Below are 24,157 nucleotides of genomic sequence, written 5' to 3' on the forward strand. Positions count from 1 at the left end.
TAATCTTTGAATAGGAAACATGTTTTGAACATCCTTAATATCATTTTATTCACTGAATTTTAAAATAATGAATCACATCTAAAAATGACAACATAATGTATTTTTTATACTCTTATGTCACTTTCTTTGTATGTTTGTTTTATAGCAGTCATTATAGTATATGTGGAATTTAAATCTGACTTCACTTATCACATTTTAAATCACACAGATTTTTTCAAGTAAATTTATTACTCTGGTTTTAGGATACTAAAAAGGGCTTCTCTTGTGGCTCAGCTGGTAAAGAATCCGCCTGCAATGAGGGAGACCTGGGTTCAATCCCTGGGTTGGGAAAATTCCCTGGAGAAGGGAAAGGCTATCCACTCCAGTATTCTGGCCTGGAGAATTCCATGGACTGTATAGTCCATAGGGTCGTGAAGAGTCGGACAGGACTGAGCGACTTTCACTTTCACTTAGGATACTAGACTATTAAGTCCTCAGAATCAGAGATGACTTTTGAAAACCCGCTTAGCCTATATGTCTGTACTGTTGTAATGTAAACAGCTTCAAATTTTTTTAAGTTTAAAATAACCTAAAAACCAAAATAAACAAAACAAACCAACAACCAACACAAATATCAACAGCAACAACAAAATATTTCTTTAAACCTGAGTCACTGCTGGCTATCCTTATATTTTTCTAACTCCCTTTATAGCCATATCATTAAAGTCTTGTCTTACCTCTTTCTCAAGCTCTTAATTACCCAAAGTAGTAAATTTTTCTTTTTCATCTTAACTCTCTTTGACACAATACTGCTGAGATTTTTTCTTGGAACTATCCCCTCCCTATTCTTCCATGCTGCCACCTTCTGTGAATGTCCCTTTTGCCTTTTCTGGTGCTCCATGATTTCTGGACTTAAGTTTGCTTTTCTTATCAATTTATATCTCTTACCTGGATAAATTTTTTTGTCTGTGATTTACAATATCTATCCCATGACTACAAATGTATCTAGCTCCTTAGTGGACTTCTCTCCTGATATCCCATAGATACACTGAATTCATCATATACAAAAGTTCACCAACGTACACAAAGCAACTCCTCTTTCTATAATTTTTATTTTTTATCTCCTCTTTCTCCATCATTTTAGTCCAAGTTCTCACCACCTTCTAATTGAAATACTACAATAATCTTCTCTAGGTCTTTCTCCCTTTAGGAAGCCAGGGCTATAATCCATTCCCTATAGAACTGCCTTAATGGGTTTTTCAAATATGACTGTATTTTTCACCTTAAAACTCTACAATGGATTTCCAGTGCCTGTGTGATAAAATCTGAATTTCGTAGAACAGCATATAGAGCCACTGGTTATTTTAACTGTGTCAGTCCATATGTGTTTGCATTTTAGTGGTTTCCTTGGCCTGGAATCTCTTTTTCATATATTTTTATTAGCACTGGAATCACTTCTTTGAGTCAGACTAAGGATGACCTACTGCATGAAGTTGTCCCTGACATTATTTTCTTATTGGTACTTTAAAATGTATAGATTCCTCATTTTGGCCATCCCAGGCAATTGCACAAACTTGTATCACATTACAGATTGCATATTCATACATGTACCAGTTTCCCTGTCTATCTGTCCTCTAGACTACATATTACTTTAGGACAAGGGCTTATCCTAAAAACCTAAATAACATAGTACCTTGTGTGTCTTTAAGTATTATTGTTGGTAATATTATTTATAATGAATAAATAAACAGCACAGTAGAACCTCAATAGCTGTTTATGGAAGGAAGAAACCATGAAAGGACGATGTTGGATTATAGGAATTCCTTCACACTTTTTCACTGGAAATTTTATATTTGATTAAAAAAAATGCTTTGAACTTATAGAATGAGTCTGCATGGCAATAATGATTACTGTGATTTTTCATAGTAAAAAAATGAATATAGAAAATGCATTAAAATGAATTTTAAGGCAAAAAATATCAAATCACAAATTAAATTCTTCTACTGGAAATATTTTAATACAGTTTATTTATAAATAATTTTAACAAGCACTAATTTGTTCTTGGTTATATACACAAATTATATTTAGAGAGTCTAGAAAGAGAAAGCCAGTTATCACTATTGTCTAAGAAGAGCAAAGGGAAGGAAAAAAAAACTGACTTTATACAAGTAATACTAATGGCTCTCATATTTTCAGTGTTGTCATAAGGAAATTAACAACTTTTTACACTTTAATTTTCATTTCTTTCTAAAATCCAAACATTAATACCAATTTCAGAAAAAAAAATCTGATAAAAATTTTCTAAAAAACAAATGTGTTATTAATACTGCCAAGTCATGAAGGAATATTAGACGTGTTCCTAAATATATTAAATCTCATTAACACATTTTATTATATTTTACATTCTATATACTCTTTTCAAAAATTTTAATATATCTGAAATTGGTATATATCTCACATTCAATGACTACCATAGCTTATTGGTAACATGTTTTCTTCTCTTAGAATCATGTAAAATGATGATGCCTCTTACAATCAATGGTGTTTTAATTTGATGAAATACAGTAGAAATTAGATTTGAAACAAAATGAGCTCAATTAGATAATAAAAAGTAAAAAAAAATAAAAATAGATAAATCCATATATTTGACACAAAATATTGATTGATTTGAATATAGCAGTTTGAATCTTCCCACACTGTCTTCTATGAACATAATCACATATTACCATTATTTTTCCTCTAGTAATAATTAAACATATGGAAGTATATTAATGCTGCACCTTTATTAACACTCCATATGTTTAGGATTAAAACCTTTCTAAGTTTTTTTTTCTTTTGAATAATATAAGTTGAGTTTATTTTAAACACTTTCACAAGGCATTTTTAAAATAACCCATGATGCTTTCAAAATGAGATTCAATTGCATTGCAAATTCCTTTTTTTTATGAGAATGAGTCTTAATATAATGAAAATTTATTTATTTTTGTTTGTTTTTTATTTATTTTAATTGGAGACTAATTACTTTACAATATTGTGGTGGTTTTTGCCATTCTTAAAAATAATTGTGAACTTCTCTATTCATAGACATTTTCAAATTTCCCATTCAAATTACTGAAAAATATTTTACCAGTTTATCTGAAAATGTATAACAGTATGCACACATTAGACACCACCAGATTTTGTTGTTTTGTTTATTTTTAATATCTCAGTAATGGAGATAAATGATGCATAGGCTGTACTGTTTTTTTGTAAGAAAAACTTGAAATTCAGTGGGTATCCTAGTTCTACTGAATTCCACACTGTAGCTGTAACTCTTATCACCTGAATTCAGTACACATATCTCTCCTACCCCATCCAAACAAAGCCACATTCACTGACATATTTTCAGTTCAGCAAAGAGTTTAATATTGATAATGCAAATAGATTTGTTAATTTGTAGGTTTAAATTTTTAAAAGGTATTTTATATGAGTAGGACTTGTTTTTCATAAAATAAAGGGATCATAATAAGCAGAATGTAGACTGGAGATTGCATAGAACATAATTATATTCTATAAAGAGAATGAGAGACTATTCTCTAGAATAATGTTTTCCCAATATACTGCTAAATTGTGTAATGTTTTCATATTATTAATTCATCTGATTTAAAGATAATCATTCAGTTAAAATCAGAAGAGATATTATCACCTAATTAATAGTGATTATTTGACATTGATTATTTTGTAGAAAACTCATAATAACAAGATGGCACTAGTGGTAAAGAATCTGCCTGCTGATGCAGGAGACACAAGAGATACGGGTTCAGTCCTTGGAATGGGAAGATCCCCTGGAGTAGAGTGCTTGTCAACCTGTTCCAGTATTCTTGCCTGAAAAATTCCATGGACAGGAGCCTGGAAGGCCACAGTCCTTGGGATCACAGAGTCAGACATGACTGAGCAACTGAGCATGCACACGTATATTAACAAATTTAGGCTTTATAAGTTAGTGACATTAGTTATCAAACACATATATTCATTCTAGACCAAATAATGAAAAAAAGAAAAAAAAGGTGCTGAGCTTACATTAAGGTAGGGAAAATTGTGCTTTCTTCACTTCCACAAAATATTGCAGACCCTGAACTTTGATGCAATAGTTTTCTAACTCAAAATCTCAAAACAAAAATTTTATGTAGTGTAGCTCATTCAGTCTTCTCCTCTATTCTTCATCTTCTACCACCCACTTAGTGACACTCTCCTTTCATACATACCTCAGAAAACACATTCCCCCCCATCATACCAGGTAAACAACAGAGACCTTACCTCTAAATTAACATTGCATGCATGCTCAGTCACTTCAGTTGTGTCTGATTCTTTGTGACCTTATAGACTGTAGCCCACCAGCCTCTCCTCTGTCTGTGGGAATTCTCCACGAAAGAATACTGGAGTGGGTTGCCATGCCCTCCCCTAAGGGAACCTTCCAACCCGAGGATAGAACACGCTTATCTTATGGCTCCTGCATTGGCAGGTGGGTTTTTTACCACAGTCTTTCTCATACTGTATCTTTCAGGTCTCAGAAACTTTTATGGGCACCTCATTATGTTTTCAGACCCATTCCTTCTGTGTAGCCTATTCTTTCTCCCAACCCACCTTCTGCCATCACTAATTTCAATTCTTCAGGGAAGTCTTGACTGTACTCAAAAAAAAAAAAAAAAATCAGGGCTTCCAACTGCCTGTTTTCACATACTGTATGTTTATTTGGATAATTACAAAGTAAGCATCTTTCTTTCTGCTAGAAAGTAAATTATATGAGGAGCTGCAACATGCTACCTCCTATGCCCAGTATATAATAAAGATTTCATAAATTTTATCAAATGAATTAATTGATCAGTTTTTCAAAATCGGAACATATTATTATCTGCTTCTAGCCGTTTCAAATATTTTAGTGTACATTACCTACCAATATACTCTGTTAAGCTTGCATTTATTATAGCAAATGTTTCATATATATATGTGTGTGTGTGTATAACCTATATATATATATATAGGCTTTCTTGATTGCTCAGCAAGTGAAAAATGAGGCACAGGAGAATCAAATTTGATCCCTGGGTCTGCAAGATCCCTGGAGAAGGAAATGGTTACCACTCCAGTATTACCGTTCATTGGGTTCTCAAGGCAAGAATACTGAAGTGGTTTGCTATTCCCTTCTCCAGTGGACCACATTTTGTCAGAACTCTCCAACATGACCCGTCTGTCTTGAATACCCTTACATGGCATGCCTCATAGTTTCATTAAGTCAGACAAGGCTGTGACCCATGTAATCAGATTGGTTAGTTTTCTGTGATTGTGGTTATCATTTTTTCTGGCCTCTGATGGATAAGGTTAAAAGGCTTGTGAAAGCTTACTGATGGGAGATACTAGCAGTCGGGCAAACTGGAACTTGTTCTGACCATGGTGGTACCATGCTCCATAAATCTTTAGTCTTCTGCTGATAGGTGGGGCTGTGTTTCCTCCCTGAGGCCGAACTACAGTGGGAGTAATGGCTGTAATGGTTCTGTTCGGTTCAGTTCAGTCACTCAGTCTTGTCCGACTCTGCAACCCCATAGACTGCAGCATGCCAAGCTTCCCTATTCATCACCAACTCCCAGAGCTTCCTCAAACTCATGTCCATCGAGTCGGTGATGCCATCCAACCATCTCATCCTGTCAACCCCTTCTCCTCCTGCCTTCAATCTTTACCAGCATTAGGGTCTTTTCCAATGAGTCAGTTCTTCACGTCAGGTGGACAAAATATTGGAGTTTTAGCTTCAGCATCAGTCCTTCTAATGAAAACTCAGGACTGATATCCTTTAGGATGGACTGGTTGGATCTCCTTGCAGTCCAAGGGATGCTTAAGAGTCGTCTCCCAACACTGCAGTTCAAAATCATCAATTCTTCGGCACTCAGCTTTCTTTAAGGTCCAACTCTCACATTCATACATGACTACTGGAAAAACCATAGCCTTGACTAGATGGACCTTTGTTGGCAAAAGAATGTCTCTGCTTTTTAATACACTGTCTAGGTTGGTCACTACTTTTCTTCCAAGGAGCAAGTGTCTTTTAATTTCATGGCTGCAGTCACCATCTGCAGTGATTTTGGAGCCTCCTAAAAATAGTCTCTCATGGTTCAATTGTTGGTAATGGTGACCTCCTGTTTCCATTGGCTATAATGGTGACCTCCTTCAGAAGGACTTATGCCAGCATGTTGTGGCTCCCTGGACTGTTGTATTCAGGGACTCTACCTTGTAGCAGGCCACTGCTGGCCCATGCCTCCCATGGAGAGTCTTGGACACACACAGGCAAGTCTGGCTCAATCTCTTGTGGGGTCATTGCTGCTTTCTCCTGGCACTTGGTGAGCACAAGGGTTTTTTTTTGTGCCTCCAAGAGTCTGTTTCCCCAGTCCAATGCAAGTTCTGTAATCAAATCCCACTGGCCTTCAAAGTCAAATTCCCTGGGGGTTCTCCATCCCTTTACCAGATCCCCAGGTTGGGAAATCTGTTGTGGGCCCTAGAACTTTTGCAACAGTGTGAGAACTTCTTTGCTCTAATTGTTCTCCAGTTTGTGGGTTGTCTGCTCAACAGCTCTGTGGTGGGTTTAATGGTGACCTCCTCCAAGAGGACTTAAGCCACATGCCACACGTCCAAGGTCTGCTGCTGCCAGAGTCCCTGTTCCTATGGCAGGCCACTGCTGACCCATGCCTCCACAGGAGACACTCAAACACTCAAAGGCAGGTCTTGCTCAGTCTCTTGTGGCATCCCTGGGTCCTGGTGCACACAAGGTTTTGTTTGTACCCTCCAAGCATCTCTGGCAGGTATGTAGTTTAATTCTAAACATGATTTTACCCTTCCTCCCATTTTGTTGGGGCCTTTCCTTTGCCCTTGGATGCAAGGTATCATTTTTTGGTGGGATCCAACATTCTCCTGCAGATGATTATTCAGCAGCTAGTTGCAATTTTGGAGTTCTTGCAGGAGAAGATGAGCACACATCCTTCTACTCCGCCATCTTGTCCATGGAAGAAAATAGGAAAAACCACTAAGCCATTCAGGTATGACCTAAATCAAATCCCTTACAGTTATACAGTAGAAGTAACAAATAGGTTCAAATAGATTCACAGGATTAGATCTGATAGACAGAGTGTCTGAAGAACTATGGGCTGAACAACAGCAACAACCAGTATTCTTGCCTGAATAGAGGAACCTAGCAGGCTACAATCCAATGGATTCCAAAGAGCTGGACATGATTTAGTAGCTATTACCTTATATATGTAATTCGTCATAGCACCTGACTGAAACCCTAGAATTGCACTGATGCAATAAGTCACAGATTTGTTTGTTCAGTGACAGCTGCACATCTGTAAATGTCATTATGGTGGGAGATTACTATTTTTCAGCTCATCTTTTTTCAACTCAAGTTGGATTTTATAATTTCCCTTACTCAAACTCTTCTTTACTGTGTAGTTGGCTTTTTTGTCTTTTTTAAAAATAACCTTACCTTCCTGGAATTAAATAGCCATTCTCCTCTCTTAAGGTTAGCTGTTCTGCTGCTAGATTCTCTTCTCAGTTAATTGTAATGTATCTTGAGAATATTCAATAACAATTTGCCAATAATATGCCTTGTAAAAACGTGCGTGATAGTTACATCATATATAATGAAAAATATCATAGTTTAAGTATTTTTCCTGGACATTCATGAACATTGCAGCCAGGACTATTTATGGGAATTATACCTGATAATTCAATGTAATGCTGTTTGATTTATTTCTTAAACCATCACAACCACCTGATGCTGGAAAGAACTGTAACAGTATTATTTCTTATTCAGTCATTTTCTTCTTTATTTGGACCCTAAAAAAGCATCCCTTGGGACTAGAGGTTGTGCTTACAAGTGGGAAAAGCAAAATGTACAAAGGCTTGGAATGTGAGACTGTAGCAAAGGGTCAATAGCTGAGGATAGGCAAATTACAAAGTCCAGGAGAAGTAATGGTGGGTAATAGCTAGAAAGGCAAGGGTAACATTTTAAATGGCCTTATGTGACATTCTGTGGATTTGATTTGCTGATGGTGAATATTTGTTAGGCATAAAGTACAGGATTAGATTTACATTTGGAAAATATCACTGCATTAGCTTAGTATGCAACAGACATAGAAATATGTTCATTGCTAGACTTGAAGTGAAAGTGAAAGTCGCTCAGTCATGTCTGATTTTTGCGACCCCAAAATCAAAGATGAGATTCCATGTAAAAAGTTTATTAATCACATAACTTCTGGGGTTTAGCACTGTGGCTAAATAAGTTCCTCCTTTACTTATTGTTAGTAGAACATTTTATTTTACTAAAACTGATAAAAATTAAATTTGTTTGCTTTTCTGTATACATAGGTAGCACATTCTGAACAGATTTTCATCTTTGTATGTTTAAGATGTTTCCATGATATGAGATCATCACTCCAAGCATTAATAATTATGTATAATAGAATGCAGATTTATACATTATATGTATTCTGACTACCAGGATATGCCCCAGCTTGCACAAAATAATGCTTTTAATTTTTAATATAATGCCTTTAAATAGTGTGTGCATCAAAGTATAAATTAAAAAACGATCCAGCTCAGTCTATCTGGAATAGTCTTAATTTACAACTGCTCTGTGGGATAGTTATTAATAATCCCTCATTTCACACTAAAAAGTGATTTTGATCTGAAAGAGAAATTATGTGTTCACCCCTTTAATACCATGGACAATGACAGATAAATAAATCTCAGCTCTGATACACACCATTTGTCCAATTTTAGCAAGGAAGCTCAGTTTGATGTCTTCATCTATAAAACTGGAGAAAATAAGTTTTACTTTGTAGATTTGTTACAAAAAATAAATGCAGAATTGGCTTTATGGATGTGAAATCCATGCAGTCCCACAGTAGGGGCTTCATGCTGAGAAGGGCCATGCTTAGTTTAATGTTCTATTGATCTCTTGAAATTCTTAACATGTTTTCAACAAGTACAGTGCATTTCAAGTTTGTTCTGGGCCCACAGTTTATAATGAGTCCTGACTAAATGAGAAATGTGCTAATTTAATTCAGATTTTCTTCCTTTATTCTTCTGTTCTGGTTTCAGTCCTGATTGTTATTTCACCAAATTTGTAGCTATTTTACAATGGAAATGTCAATGGACATATTAAATAAATAAGAATAGAAAAAAGTTTTGAGCGAACGTGAGGATTATAGCCTGGAGACAAGCCTCTCAGATAACTTAAAGAATTGCTCCAAAGAAGCATAGTTTTTAGTACAGTTTTATATCCTTTCAGAACAAAGAAAAAAAAAATCAAACAAGTTAGGAATACATCATTTCAAGGCTTCAAAAAAAAAAAAAATCGCCATGTGTATAGTGAGTCAGAATGTCATCTGCACCTGTGAAGGGAGTCTTATAAATCAAAGGAGTACCAACATCGGGATCTCAGGAAAGGAGACATTAAATATTTGTTTTTAACATGGGTATTCTTTACTTCTGGTCAGTGTAACTTATTTTTTTAATTATTGAAGCAGATGTGCGATATATTTTTGGTAAACTACAAACAGGCTGTTTTAATTGGCATAACATTCAAGTTAAAACATGAATTAGCTGGAATGATTTCCCTATACTTCAATATGTAAAAATGTCTTCCATTAGAACCAACTGAAATATTGAAATATGACCAAAGCAGGTTATTTTTCATATAAAAGGAAACTCTCCTTTAAATTCTATACTAAAAACCAATGTTTAGATTAGAAGTCACTTAATACCTATTCTGTCTAGTCAAGGCTATGGTTTTTCCTGTGGTCATGTATGGATGTGAGAGTTGGACTGTAAAGAAAGCTGAGCGCCAAAGAATTGATGCTTTTGAACTGTGGTGTTGGAGAAGACTCTTGAGAGTCCCTTGGACTGCAAGGAGATCCAACCAACCCATTCTGAACGAGATCAGCCCTGGGATTTCTTTGGAGGGAATGATGCTAAAGCTGAAACTCCAGTACTTTGGCCGCCTCATGCGAAGAGTTGACTCATTGGAAAAGACTCTGATGCTGGGAGGGATGGGGGCAGGAGGAGAAGAGGACGACTGAGGATGAGATGGCTGGATGGCATCACTGACTCAATGGACATGAGTCTGAGTGAACTCTGGGAGTTGGTGATGGACAGGGAGGCCTGGCGTGCTGCAATTCATGGGGTCTCAGAGAGTCAGACATGACTGAGCGACTGAACTGAATTGAACTGTGATATGTTCAGTTAACATAATTTTAATATCATAAATAATTCTCCAAAATTAAGAAGAGACTGTTGGTTTTCACACCTAAATGCCTTTCTATCACACTGGGACAATATATATATATATATCATAAACTATTTTTCTTTATATACAGCATGATGCCACCATTATACTTATACATAAAATATTCATATTGATAGCTTTGATTTACTGAGTTCTGTGCCTGACTCTTTGTGACCCATGGACTCTAGCCACCGTAGATTCTTCCATCCCTTGAATTCTCCAGACAAGAACCCTAGAGTGGATACCCATCCCCTACTCCAGCATGTCTTCCCAACCCAGGGATCAAATCTGGGTCTTCTTCATTGCAGGCAGATTCTGGTCTGAGCCACCAGGGAAGACCTTGTATGCCAGTTCTCTGCTAAATGCTCTACATGTATTATTTACATATAATAACACACACACAAACATCCCTTGAAGAGGGTATTATTATTTCCACTGTAATAAAAACAGTTTTGAGGTTTATAGAGAAAAATAACTTGAAAAAACCGTATAGATAAAAGATAGAGCTTAATTTTAAAACTAACCTCTGAATATCAAAGCTTCTGCTATAAATGAGTGTTTCAGTACTTTGCAAGCTGTTATATTTTCAGACCTCCATGATTCTATAGAATCATAACATAACATAATTTAAAACAGTCTGCATTCCCTAATAAATAATCTAACTAATAAACATATATGTATATTCTGGATCTTCTGTATTATCTGAGAACATTTATCATACCCCATGAGCATGCCTAGATTCCAATAAGCTAGTGAGGAGGAAAGCAGGCAAATTTAAAATAGAAATGATCAGGGACAAGGCAAGGATGTCCACTCTTGCCACTTTTATTAAACATAGTTTTGGAAGTCCTAACCATAATAATCAGAGAGGAAAAAGAAATAAAAGGAATCCAAATTGGAAAATAAGAAGTAAAACCGTTGTTGTTTGCAGATGGCATGATACAGTATATAGAAAATCCTTAAGATGCTACCAGAACATTACTAGAGCTTATCAATGAATCTGGTAAAGTTGCAACATGCAAAATTAATACATAGGAATTTCTTGCATTGCTATACACTAACAATCAGCATCAAAAATAATAAAATAACTAGAAATAAAACTATGTAAGGAAACAAAAGACCTGTACTCAGGAAACTATAAGATACTGATGAAAGAAATCAGAGCTGACACAAACAGATGGAAGGGTATACCATGTTCTTGAATTGGAATAATTAGTACTGTCAAAATGACCATACCATCCACGGCAATCCATAGATTCAGTGCAATCCCTATCAAGATAACAATGGCATTTTTTGCAGAATTAGAACAAAAAATGTTCACAATTTGTTTGGAAGCACAGGAGACCCAAGTAGCCAAAGCAATCTTGAGAAAGAAAAACAGAGGTGGGGGAATCAGGCTCCCTGATTTCAGAATGTACTACAAGGTGGCAATAATTAAACAGCATGGTACTTGCACAAAAACAGAAATATAGATCAATGGAACAGAGCAGAAAGTCCATAGACAAACTCAAGCTCCTCTGATCACCTAAACTTTGACAAAGAATGAAAGAATATACAATGAAGAAAAATCATTTCAATAAGTGATGCTGGGAAAGCTGACAACTACGTGTATAAAATAAAGCAAAAATGAAATTAGAACACTCCCTAACACCATACACAAAAGTAAACTCAAAATGGATTAAAGCCTTAAATGTAAGACTGGAGATAAAACTCTTAGAGGAAAATACAGACAGAACACTCTCTGGCATAAATCACAGGAAGATCTTTTTCAATCCTCCTCCTAGAGTAGTGAAAATAAAAATATATAAATAAACAAATGTGACCTAATTAAGCTTAAAAGCTTTTGTACAGCAAGTTCAGTTCAGTTCAGTCACTCAGTCATGTCCGACTCTTTGCAACCCCATGAATCGCAGCACGCCAGGCCTCCCAGTCTATCACCATATCCTGAAGTTCACTCAAACTCATGTCCATCAAGTTGGTAGCAAAGGAAACCTTAAATAAAACAAAACAACCCAAAGATGATATAAAACATTTGCAAAGGAGGTGACCAACAAAGGATTAATCTTCAAAATACACAAACAGCTCATTCAGCTCAATATCAAAACAAACCAATCAGAAAATGGGTGGGAGATCTAAATATGCATTTCTCCAAGAAGACATGCAAATGACCAAAAAGCACATGAAAAGATGCCCAGTATCACTAATCATCAGTGAAATGCAATACAAAACTACAATGAGATATTGCCTCACACTAGTCAGAATGACCTTCATCAAAAAATCTGCAAACAATAAATGCTGGAGAAGTGTGGAGAAAAGAGAACCCTCCTACAATGTTGGTGGGGCATTGGTACAACTATTGTTGGTACAACTATTATGAAGAACACTATGGAGGTTCCTTAACAAACTAAATGTAGAGCTACCATATGATCCTGTAATCCCACTCCTAGGCAGATATCTCAAGAAATCCATAATTTGAAAAGATACATGCATCCCAGTGTTCATTGCAGCACTATTTGCGATAGCCAAGACTTGGAAACAACCTAAGTGTCTATCAACGAAAGAATGGATAGAGAAAATATGATACATACATACAATGGAATATCACTCAGCCATAAAAAATAAAGAAATAATGCCATTTGCAGCAACATGGGTAGACCTAGAGATTATCATACTGAGTAAAGTAATCAGACAGAGAAATGATATAGCTTATATGTGGAATATAAAAAAAATGATATGGATAACTTATTTGCAAAATAGAAATAGAGTCACAGATGTAAAAAATAAATTTATGATTACTGGGGGGAAAGTGAAATTGAAGTGTAGTGAAAGTCACTCAAGTTTGTCTGACTCTTTGCAACCCCATGGACTATACAGTCCATGGAATTCTCCAGGCCAGAATACTTGAGTGGGTAGCCATTCCCTTCTCTAAGGGATCTTCCTGACCCAGGGTTTGAACCCAGGTCTCCCGCATTGCAGGCAGATTCTTTACCAGCTGAGACACAAGGGAAGCCCACTGAGGGTAAAAGAGGGTATAAATTAGGAGACTGAGATTAACATATACATACTACTAACTGTTTGCAGTGCAGAAGATGCAGGGGTCTCAGGTTCAATCCCTAGGTCAGGAAGATCCCCTGGGGAAGGAAATGGAACTCACTCCAGTATTCTTTCTGAGAAAATCCCATGGAGAGAGGAGCCTGGCAGGCTACAGTCCATAGGATCGCAAAGAGTCAGACATGCCTGAGTGACAGTACAGCACAGCAGAATGGGAAAATAATCTAAAACAGAGTGTGTGTGTGTATGTATATATGACTCACTTTGCTGTACAGCAGAAATTAACACAACATTTTAAGTCAAGTATACTCCAGTAAGTTTTTTTTTTTAATGAAATATAAATGATTTTTTCCCACTAAGTGAAAGATGTATTATGTTATGGTGTCCTATACTGATGAGTTTCTCAGTAATTCAGATGATAAGCGGTGAGGGCAAATTGAATTATTACACAGCATGATCCTTTGGTTGGTAAGATCCCCTAGAGAAGGGAATGGCAACCCACTCTTATATTCTTGCCTGGAGAATTCTGTGGACAGAAGAGCCTGACAGGCTACAGTCCATGGAGTCACAGAATTGGACATGACTGAGCAACTAACACTTCACTTTTCATAATGTAATTAAAAGCATAGCAATCTCTACAAGTTTGTGATCTATCAGCTGGTTCCATATTCATGTTGTGAAGGACAATTTAGTTTCAAGGAAACAAAATCTTCTGCTACATAAGATATATACTTTAAATCAATATTGGGAGTCTATGAAGTTTTTTGTTTTTCTTTTACCTTAAAAGTACCTTGAAGGAGCTTTACTAGGTGACATGTCATGTGACTAGTTGATTGTTAGCATCACATCACTAGTTTTATTATTTTTTTTCTATGTTGATGTTATACTGACTACTCCCTCTTGATCATTTTCAGTTCCTCATTAGCCTTTTTCTTCTGCCAGATTATTGTTAATGTTTTAGCATTTAAAAAGTAAAGCAATTCATCATCTTTCACCTTGTTGTGTATTTGTTGTATACTTCCTATGACTCTTCCCATGAATCATTAATTTAAAAATCTTACTCTCCCTGGCCTATGAAATGGTGATATGAAGCAAGTTATTAGATAAGAAAGAAAGCTGAGTTCATTGAATTTCTGATACCTAAAGAGCATGTTTGGGAATTATAAAGACTCATTTGATTTTGCAGTATTACTACAATCTTTTTAAAGTAATATATTAAAATTAAATTTAAAAAATGAGAAATTCATAGTTCTCTTTAAGTGGTTAGACACTTAAATTTCGCAAAGTTAGTCCTGGAGAGTTAGCAGTATTGTGTGCTGATTAGAGAGTACCTTAATCCATTCTATCTTTGAAACTAGGAAAATTGATAGAATTTCCAAAGATGCCCAAACCTCTGCCATTATTGATTGGTTTGTGGGTTTTATCTATTATATTCATTTTCAAAGACACTGTAGACTTTATTCTACTTTTTGTTACTGAAGTTCTTGAATCATACAAATACTGACTAGTGGGAGGAAGAAGGGGCAAGTTCAAAAAAAGGTAAAAATGAAAAGATTAAGAATCATTCTAAAACACTGATTTCTTTACTTTTTTAAAATTTAAAGTAAATAGATTTTAAAATAGCAAATTAGTTAGAGATCTACAAACTTAAAATGCATCCTGCAAATGTCTTGTTCTCATTCTTTTTCCATGCTGTCCCTTCATCCAAGGCTGGAAAATACTGAAACTATTGTGTGTTTCTATTTATGTACAGGTGTTCTGTACTAGGGCGGTAGTTTAGTAGTTCCTTCTTCCCATCTATTGTTTGAGAGGGAATCAGTCATCTTCAACACAGAACCATTCTGTACATTTTGTTCATGTTAGACTCTAGTTAAAGTAAAATACATCTACACTTACATACTTTACATTACTTTAAAGGATAATGCTTTCTATTAAACTGTGTTTTTTCAATATTCTGTTTTACCTGCAGCTGAATGTGGTGCATCTGCAACAAATAATGAAGGCATTTTGCTCTCTCCAAATTATCCACTGAACTATGAAAACAACCATGAATGCATTTATAGTATTCAGGTTCAAGCAGGAAAGGGAATCAATATTTCAGCCAGAACATTTCATTTAGCACAAGGAGATGTTCTTAAGGTAAGTGAACTCAGAATATTTATATTTTGATCATTTTAATCATTAAGTATTCATTAATGTGTGTATATAATCGACCATAAATTTATTCTGCCATTCATACGTTTAAATTCCACATTATTTATCTATGAAACATAATCAACCCATAAATGGTCGTTTATTTATTTTTATTTTGATGTTTTTTAAGTAACTTATTTAACTCTGTTGATACAAGGAAAACTCTATGCATTTATGACTATGGAAATTTTATAATTTATGAATAAATCAAACTAACAATATCTATAAATTATTTAAGAAAAATATACTCTGTCAATAATAAGCATTGAAGTAATTTTTTAAAATTTATTTTAAAATTTTGAAATGATCACATTTAAAGATATAAATAAGGAGAATTTCCTGGTGGTCCAGTGGTTAGGACTTGGTACATTAATTGCTGTGGCCCCAGATTCTGTCTCTGACCAGGTAACTAAAATCCTGTAGACTGCAAGGTGTGGCCAAAAATTTGTTTGAAAATGATACAGTAAATATATATTTTAACATTTATTGATCCATGTTTTGCAAATTAAATATTTTGATAAATATAGTTGATATTCATTATTGGAATAATGGTAAACACTTCTATAAAATCACATATAAATATTTTTTAAATGATCACATATATTTTTCTCATTATCAAAATGTCCTTAATCCAGCTAAGAAATTTAAGATATTCTATTTTCACTAATCTTGAAAAAAAAAATTGTGATATCCCAGATTGGGGTTGGGGATTTTTATTGCAGTGGTGATTTTAACATTATAAGTTATGTCCTTTTAAAAAGAATATTAATTTGGCGATAATTGTTGGTTGTCTAGCACAAACAGTTCTGTATGCTTGCAGCATTTGTGTAGGTATGGGAAAGATTTCCTTCAGTACACCTGGATGTACGCAATTTTATTATTAAAGCCATTATTGGTTTTTGTGCTTTTGCCCTATAGGCAACAAAACTTCAGTTTGTATATAATATCTTCAATTTCTAGCTCATTTTTTGGGTTTTCCTGTTAAAAATAAATTTATTTGCTAAATTGGAGTCAAATTGAGATTAATGGAAACCTTGTACTTAGAAGTAAGCCAGTGCTTTTTCTTTTCTTTTCTTTTCTTTTCTTTTCTTCCTGGCTAACTATGGGGAAAAAAAAAATGTAACAAGACATAGATCAGAAGTATGAGTGTAGCTACTAATCTGTATCACATAAGTAACAATAATAAACATGCATTTATAAGTTAAAAGTCACGAAATGCTTCCCCCTGTCTACCACCATGCTTCCTAAAATATTTTTCTCCTCTCAGTGTTGCTTGAAATTTATATATTAATTTTCCATACTAAATAATGTTTATTACTTGGAAAATCCATTTGGAATAATTGGTGATACCTGTTAAAAAAAATAGTCCTATATGTTTCTCAGAATGCTTTCTGATTAATGTCTTATCATTTGGAATAAGGTCATATGCATTTGTTATGTGTGTTACCTTGAGGAAGAATGAAATTCAGTAATGAGTGACAGTGTGAGGGGATTTGATGGTGAGAGACAAAGGAAGGCAGGAAAACTCAATTTCAAGCTCTGTAGTGGATTTCATTAAATAGTGATTTTTCTTTCATGAGTGAAAGAATAAAAGTATATATTCCCATAATTTTTTTAATTTTTATCTTTCTTAGAATAAATATGTTTTCCAAAGTTGAAAAGATTATTTACTAAATATTAACCTGAAAGCATAACAATTCAATCATCCTCCGTCTAATAGTCTAACGTGGGATTTATTCTAAATTATTATTTTAAAATAACTTTGGTAAGTCACTCTATAGAGACCGTTGGGGATGGGCTTTTAAACACTGTTTGTCTTCATGGTCTCTCCACCAGTATAAAATGTAAAATGCCTATATGTTATTCTTCTCAATAATCCCAAGAACAACTATCAGTTTAAAGATACCTATTGACACAGGCACAGTTAGGCATGCATAGGTACACAGTGTACTTTGCAGTGGGCAAATGATTAATTCTCAGAGATTGCTAAAGCCAGAGTCCTCTCAGGATGGAAGGTAATTTGCCTAACTGTAAACTAACGCAACATTCAGAAAACTAGGATCATGGCATCCAGTCCCATCCCTTTGTCAGGTGAGGGTATAATTTCCTCAGTTCTGTATTGTCACAACAAAAATTTGAAGCGATGGACAAGCATTACAGCCTTCAGACAGACCTTGGACAGACAGACTGTGTCACAGCTCTTGGACAGATCCGTGTTACATATCCATGTTACAGTTCAGTTTTATTTAGAAAATAAAGGAAAATATATCCTTGAGGCATGAGGGCATGCCGACCCAAAAGACGTGAAGAGTAGAGAGAGATCTAAGAGACAGAGAGAGAGCAAGAGAAAGACAGAGAGACACAGAGAGAGACAGAGAGAGAGAGAGAGAGAGAGTGAGAGACAGAGAGACAAAGAGAGAGCAAGAGAAAGACAGACAGTGAGAGAGAGACAGAGAGAGTGAGAGACAGAGAGAGACAGAGAGACAGAGAGTGAGAAAGAGACAGAGAGAGGGAGAGAGACCTGGCCCTTTGGCTCCTCTTTTTATATATATCTTCTCCCCCACCCACCAGGCCTGCCCTATGTAAATTGGGCTAGCCAGGAGTGCTGTTTGTTCTACCTGAGGTCCTCACTCCGGTCCTCAGACTTTCCCTTCTATTTTTTGCAGGCTTCTCCCTTCCTTGTCTTTAGCCACCACCATTCCGGACTCCTTTTTCCTATTCTAACCACCTAACAGCTTCATGACAAATAGATGGGTAAACAGTGGAAACAGTGACAGACTGTATTTTCTTGGGCTCCAAAATCACTGCAGATGATGACTGCAGCCATGAAATGAAAAGATGTTTGCTCCTTGGAAGAAAAACTATGACCAACCTAGAGAGCACATTAAAAACCAGAGATATTACCTTGCCGACAAAGGCCCTTCTAGTCAAAGCTATGGTTTTTTTCAGTAGTCATGTATTAATGTGAAACCTGGACCATAAAGAAATCTGGACCATATGCTGAAGAACTGATGATTTTGAAGTGTGTTGTTGGAGAAGACTGTTGACAGTCCCTTAGACTGCAAGAAGATCCAACCAGCCCATCCTAAAGGAGATCAGTCCTGGGTGTTCATTGGAAGGACTGATGTTGAAGCTGAAACTCTGATATTTTGGCCACCTGATGCAAAGAACTGACACATTAGAAAAGACCCTATTGCTGGGAAAGATTGAGGGCAGGAGGATAAGGGACAAGAGAGGAAGAGATGGTTAGATGGCATTACCGACTCGATGGACATGAGTTTTAGGAAGATCTGGGAGTTAGTGATGGACAGGGAAGCCTGGTGTGCTGCAGTCCATGGGGTCACAAAGAATCAGACATGACTGAGAGACTGAGCTGAACTGAACTGAATCCATCAGAGGCCATCTTCATCCACAGGACTTTCCAGTATTAAACTTAGTAGTCACTTCTTTTGCTCCATTCCAACTAGGACATAGGAAGAAATAAGAGAAACAATTAGCCTATTACTGAACCTTTTATCCCTTGACTGAGAGCAAAGAACAAAACAAATAATAAATGAAGTATGTATTTTAATCTATATCTGTACACACACACACACACACAACTTTCTGAGAACCCGTCATCTAGGCTGATTCTCATTTACTCACTCACCCACTCTCTCTCTCCCTCCTCCTTCTTATAAACACCTTAGTTATCTGAATATTTATTGGAAGGACTGATGCTGAAGCTGAAACTCCAATACTTTGGCCACCTGGTGCAAAGAGCTGACTCATTTGAAAAGACCCTGATGCTGGGAAAGATTGAGGGCAGGAGGAGAAGGGGATGACAGAGGATGAGATGGATGGATGGCATCACTGACTCAATGTACATGGGTTTGGGTGAACTCCAGGAGTTGGTGATAGACAGGGAGGCCTGGCATTCTGAGGTTCATGGAGTCACAAAGAGTTGGACACGATTGAGCGACTAAACTAAACTGATCTGTAACCAAACTAGTTAAGTTTCAGTAGATCTAGGGAAAACTGGTTTAGTTCATCTCCAACTGGGATTAAGGCCTTTTATAAAGCTCTCCAGATTTTGTGATGACCAGCAAGTTTGGGAATTATGAATATATCTTTGTTTGGTTATTGTACCTTCAGCAGGCAAGAATATTGAACTTCCCAATCCATCACTCAAACTATATAGCTTAATTAATTATTTTAATTAACATTTTTAGGTGGTGTTTATCATATGCAGGCTTTAAACAGTCAATAGTAAGTTTCTCTGCTTGTCAGCTGAATAGGACAAAAATTGAATACTAATCAGAACTACTATTTATGTTTTTGTTATCACTGTATTTGTTTTTATTTTCAGAAAAAAGCTAAGCATTATGTTTAGATAAAGGAATGTAGCAGAGGGACAAAAGACAATCTCTTACTATAGTTGGCATTGTGAAGTTTAAAGACTTATTTCTTATGTAGAAATAGAAAGTGAAATTGAAAGTTGTCTCTGACTCTTTGTGACCCCATAGACTATACAGCCCATGGAATTCTTTAGGCCAGAATACTGGAGTGGGTAGCCTATCCCTTCTCCAGAAGATCTTCCCAACCCAATAATCAAACCAGGGTCTACTGCATTGCAGGCAGATTCTTTACAAGCTGAGCTACCAGGGAAAATGTCTGTATTTGACAACCAAATCACAGAGTGTTATTATTAGGCCTCATAAAACCCTTCATTTTTTCTCATACTGAAGATCACAGAACTAAAATGGGGTGTGACATGCCAGTCAGCTTTGAGGGTAGAGTTGGGACTTCAACAGAACCACAAAGCTAAGGCTCCTGAAAACCTGACCCTTCATTTCACTCCCAACTCCCTCACTGAAGCACACTAGCTCTTATAATTGACTACACATTATATAACTGTTGTAAAGATATATAAAGATCTGAGTACAAACAAATGTTCTCTTTTGTTACATATTGTCTTTGGAGCAAACATTGTAGATTTGAAATATTTTGAAAAAATTATTTTTTTTTTTCAAAATTTGAGATCTAACTCAACTCATTAAAAAAATTATATAAATTCTTAATCAACCTATAAAACAAATGGCCAAATTGAAAATTCTAGTATCCATGAGCAGGAATAATTTGAAGGTTTGAATAATTATGCTCATGTACACATGTAATTTCTCTCTTTTGATGTTACTTTTTTTGCTCTTGGGTTCAGATTACACCTTATTTTCTAATTCATTAGAGTAATGAGTGGGAATATACTTTCTAATACATTTCTTATGACATTAGCAACAACAACAGCTTTGAGTGTCCATAAGCAGATAATCACAATGGTGTGATCACTCACCTAGAGCCAGACATCCTGGAATGTGAAGTCAAGTGGACCTTAGGAAGCATCACTATGAACAAAGCTAGTGGAGGTGATGGAATTCCAGTTGAGCTATTTCAAATCCTGAAAGATGATGCTGTGAAAGTGATGCACTCAATATGCCAGCAAATTTAGAAAACTCAGCACTGGCCACTGGACTGGAAAGTGTCATTTTTCATTCCACTCCCAAAGAAAGGCAATGCCAAGGAATGCGCAAACTACCACACAGTTGCACTCATCTCACATGCTAACATGCTCACATACTCAAAATTCTCCAAGCCAGGCTTCAGCAATACATGAACTTTGAACTTCCAGATGTGCAAGCTGGATTTAGAAAAGGCAGTGAAACCAGAAATCAAATTGCCAACATCTGTTTGGTCATTGAAAAAGCAAGGGAATTCCAGAAAATATATATATATATCTGCTTTATTGACCTTTCCAAAGCCTCTGACTGTGTGGATCACCACCAACTGTGGAAAATTCTGAAAGAGATGGGAATACCAGACCACCTGACCTGCCTCTTGAGAAACCTGTATGCAGGTCAGGAAGCAACAGTTAGAGCTGGACATGGAACAACAGACTGGTTCCATGACTGGAAAAGGAGTACATCAAGGCTGTATATTGTCACCCTGCTTATTTAACTTATATGCAGAGTACATCTTGAGAAACACTGGTCTGGAGGAAGCACAAGCTGGAATCAAGATTGCTGGGAGAAATATCAATAACCTCAGATATGCAGATGACACCACCCTTATGGCAGAAAGTGAAGAAGAGCTAAAGAGCCTCTTGAAAGTGAAAGTGGAGAGTGAAAAAGTCAACTTAAAGCTCAACATTCAGAAAACTAAGATCATGGCATCTGGTCCCATCACTTCATGGGAAATAGATGGGGATACAGTGGAAACAGTGACAGACTTTATATTTTGGGCTCCAAAATCACTGCAGATGGTGGATGTAGCCATTTAATTAAAAGACGCTTGTTCTTTGGGAGGAAATTTATGACCAACCTAGACAGCATATTAAAAAGCTGTACGTTACTTTGCCAACAAAGGTCCATCTAGTCAAGGCTATGGTTTTTCCAGTGATCATGTATGGATGTGAGAGTTGGACTGTGAAGAAAGCTGAGCGCTGAAGAATTGGTGCTTTTGAACTGTAGTGTTGGAGAAGACTCTTGAAAGTCCCTTGGACTGCAAGGAGATCCAAGCAGTCCATCCTAAAAGAGATCAGTCCTGGGTGTTCACTGAAAGGACTGATGCTGAAGCTGAAACTCCAGTACTTTGGCCACCTGATGCAAAGAACGGATTCCTTGGAAAAAACCCTGATGCTGGGAAAGATTGAAAGCGGGATGAGAAGGGGACGACTGAGGATGAGATGGCTGGATGGCATCATCGACTCAATGGACATGAGTTTGAGTAAACTCTGGTTAGTTGGTGATAGACAGGGAAGCCTGGGGTGCTGTAGTCCATGGGATCTCAAAGTGTTGGACAGGACTGAGCAACTGAACTGAACTGAACTGACTGAAGCAGTTCATAATATAGGGTTTGACCTTTTAGAAATGGGATGGTCTGTACAAATGTCAAACCCTGATTCATTACAAAAGGTTTGATAATTGAAACATGGCAATATTCAAGTTCTCATCTATTCTTATGTAAGACTACCAAATTAATTGCAATTTTATAACAAATTACTTTTCAAAAAGCTTCATTAATGTTATTAAAGCCTGCAATGCCTTTCACCATATTAATTCTTGAGAAAACCTGAATTCTACATTTCACATAAAAGCAATTCATTATGTGAATTAAGCACTAAATAAGGTGAGACTGTTCCTGTGGGGGCATGGGAGCGTTCAAGTCCTCTCTGAGCTTCTGTATGCTATTACAGTTTCCTTAGCTTTCTAAATTTCTGAAAACTAAAAATAGATATTAAGACATATCTCAAAAATAATAATGTCCTTTAGAAAAAGAAAGCATAAGCTCAAGTAAATAAAAATATACTTAAATATCCTGTTTTTAAATAGAAAATAAATAAGAAATAATGAGCTCAAAGTTTCTGTGAGATTCTGATCAAACCTGACATAATCACTCTGTACCATAAATTTATTTTAAAATGTAAGACACATTTTGTTTGTTTTATTTTCCTATTTATATGATTGCATTCACATATATTCAAACATAATTAGTCTTTGACTGTATACACTGATTTTTCCTTCCTTGTTGCTTTTATGTGTTCCTATATATTTGAATACACTGAAGTATTTTATTTAGAGGTTAAACAACATTGACTTGATCATAACTATAAAACTCTTCTGTTTATAAAGCCTTCTAATTAACACTTGCTTTTCATTTTGACCTAAGAATTTATATACACTTCTGAAATTTCGTAGCTGAATGATCACACTTCATTTAACTTTGATAATTATACTGGTGCTTCTACATTATTTGTTTTCTGCCTTTTGACTTTACATTGTTAAATAAATGGTAGTTAGCTTTGATGCTAAATTAGATTCTCCCAGCTGAGTTTAAGATAATTATTTTCATTTGAAAATTTAGCTCCTTTTTCATAAATTCTTCTTCAATGTTTATTTAGAAATCATTTCTTAAATAAAGTTTCTTTTGAAAAAAGCAAAAAGTGTGCTTCTGTCTTGAAAAAAATTAATATAAATATGTATCTCCTGTGGCAGACAATTGGGTTATTTTTGAAATTTTTCTTAGGGTTATATATGTGGAATGAAATAAGGGTCTCTGCTGTTGTTAAACTCTTATTATTATTGTTGTTATTATTATTATTACCACTGAAAATTTGAGGAAAAAAATTAGGAGAGACCTTTTTTAAAGTTAAAAGTAAATTTCAATTTCCATTTACTCAATTACAACTACTATTTATTTATATTTCCCCCTTATTTGGTTGTTTTTGACAAACTGAAAGTTCTTAAAATGTATCCACACTTGAAAGCAGAACTAGCTGAATCCAAGAAAACTTATCTATATTTAACATATGAATGAAATTATATGATTGTTAGCAGTAAGAGAAATAAAAGGAAAAAATTCTATGTGGTTGTGTTAGTCACTCAAGTCGTGTCCAACTTTTATGACCCCATGGGCTTTAGCCTGCCAGGTTCCTCTGTCCATGGCATTCTCCAGGCAAGAATACTGGAGTGAGTTGCCATTCCCTCTCCACGGGCTCTTACTGACCCAGGAAATGAACCCAGGTGTTCTGCATTGTAGAAGGATTCTTTACCCTCCTAGCTATCAGGGCAGCCTATTCTATGTGGTTACTTTGAC

General features: G+C 35.7%; 1 protein-coding gene across 3 annotated transcripts in view; it reads left to right on the plus strand.

Moving 5' to 3' along the window:
* Positions 1-24,157, plus strand: part of CSMD3 (CUB and Sushi multiple domains 3) — a 1,381,373-nt gene that overhangs the window by 1,016,754 nt on the left and 340,462 nt on the right. For all 3 annotated transcript variants that reach the window (XM_068983804.1, XM_068983805.1, XM_068983806.1), the window contains one exon: positions 15,306-15,475. In XM_068983804.1, coding sequence (XP_068839905.1) covers positions 15,306-15,475 — 170 coding nt within the window. The remainder of the gene's footprint in view (positions 1-15,305; positions 15,476-24,157) is intronic.

The sequence above is a fragment of the Capricornis sumatraensis genome, chromosome 11 (assembly GCF_032405125.1).
Source record: "Capricornis sumatraensis isolate serow.1 chromosome 11, serow.2, whole genome shotgun sequence".
Lineage (NCBI taxonomy): Eukaryota > Metazoa > Chordata > Mammalia > Artiodactyla > Bovidae > Capricornis > Capricornis sumatraensis.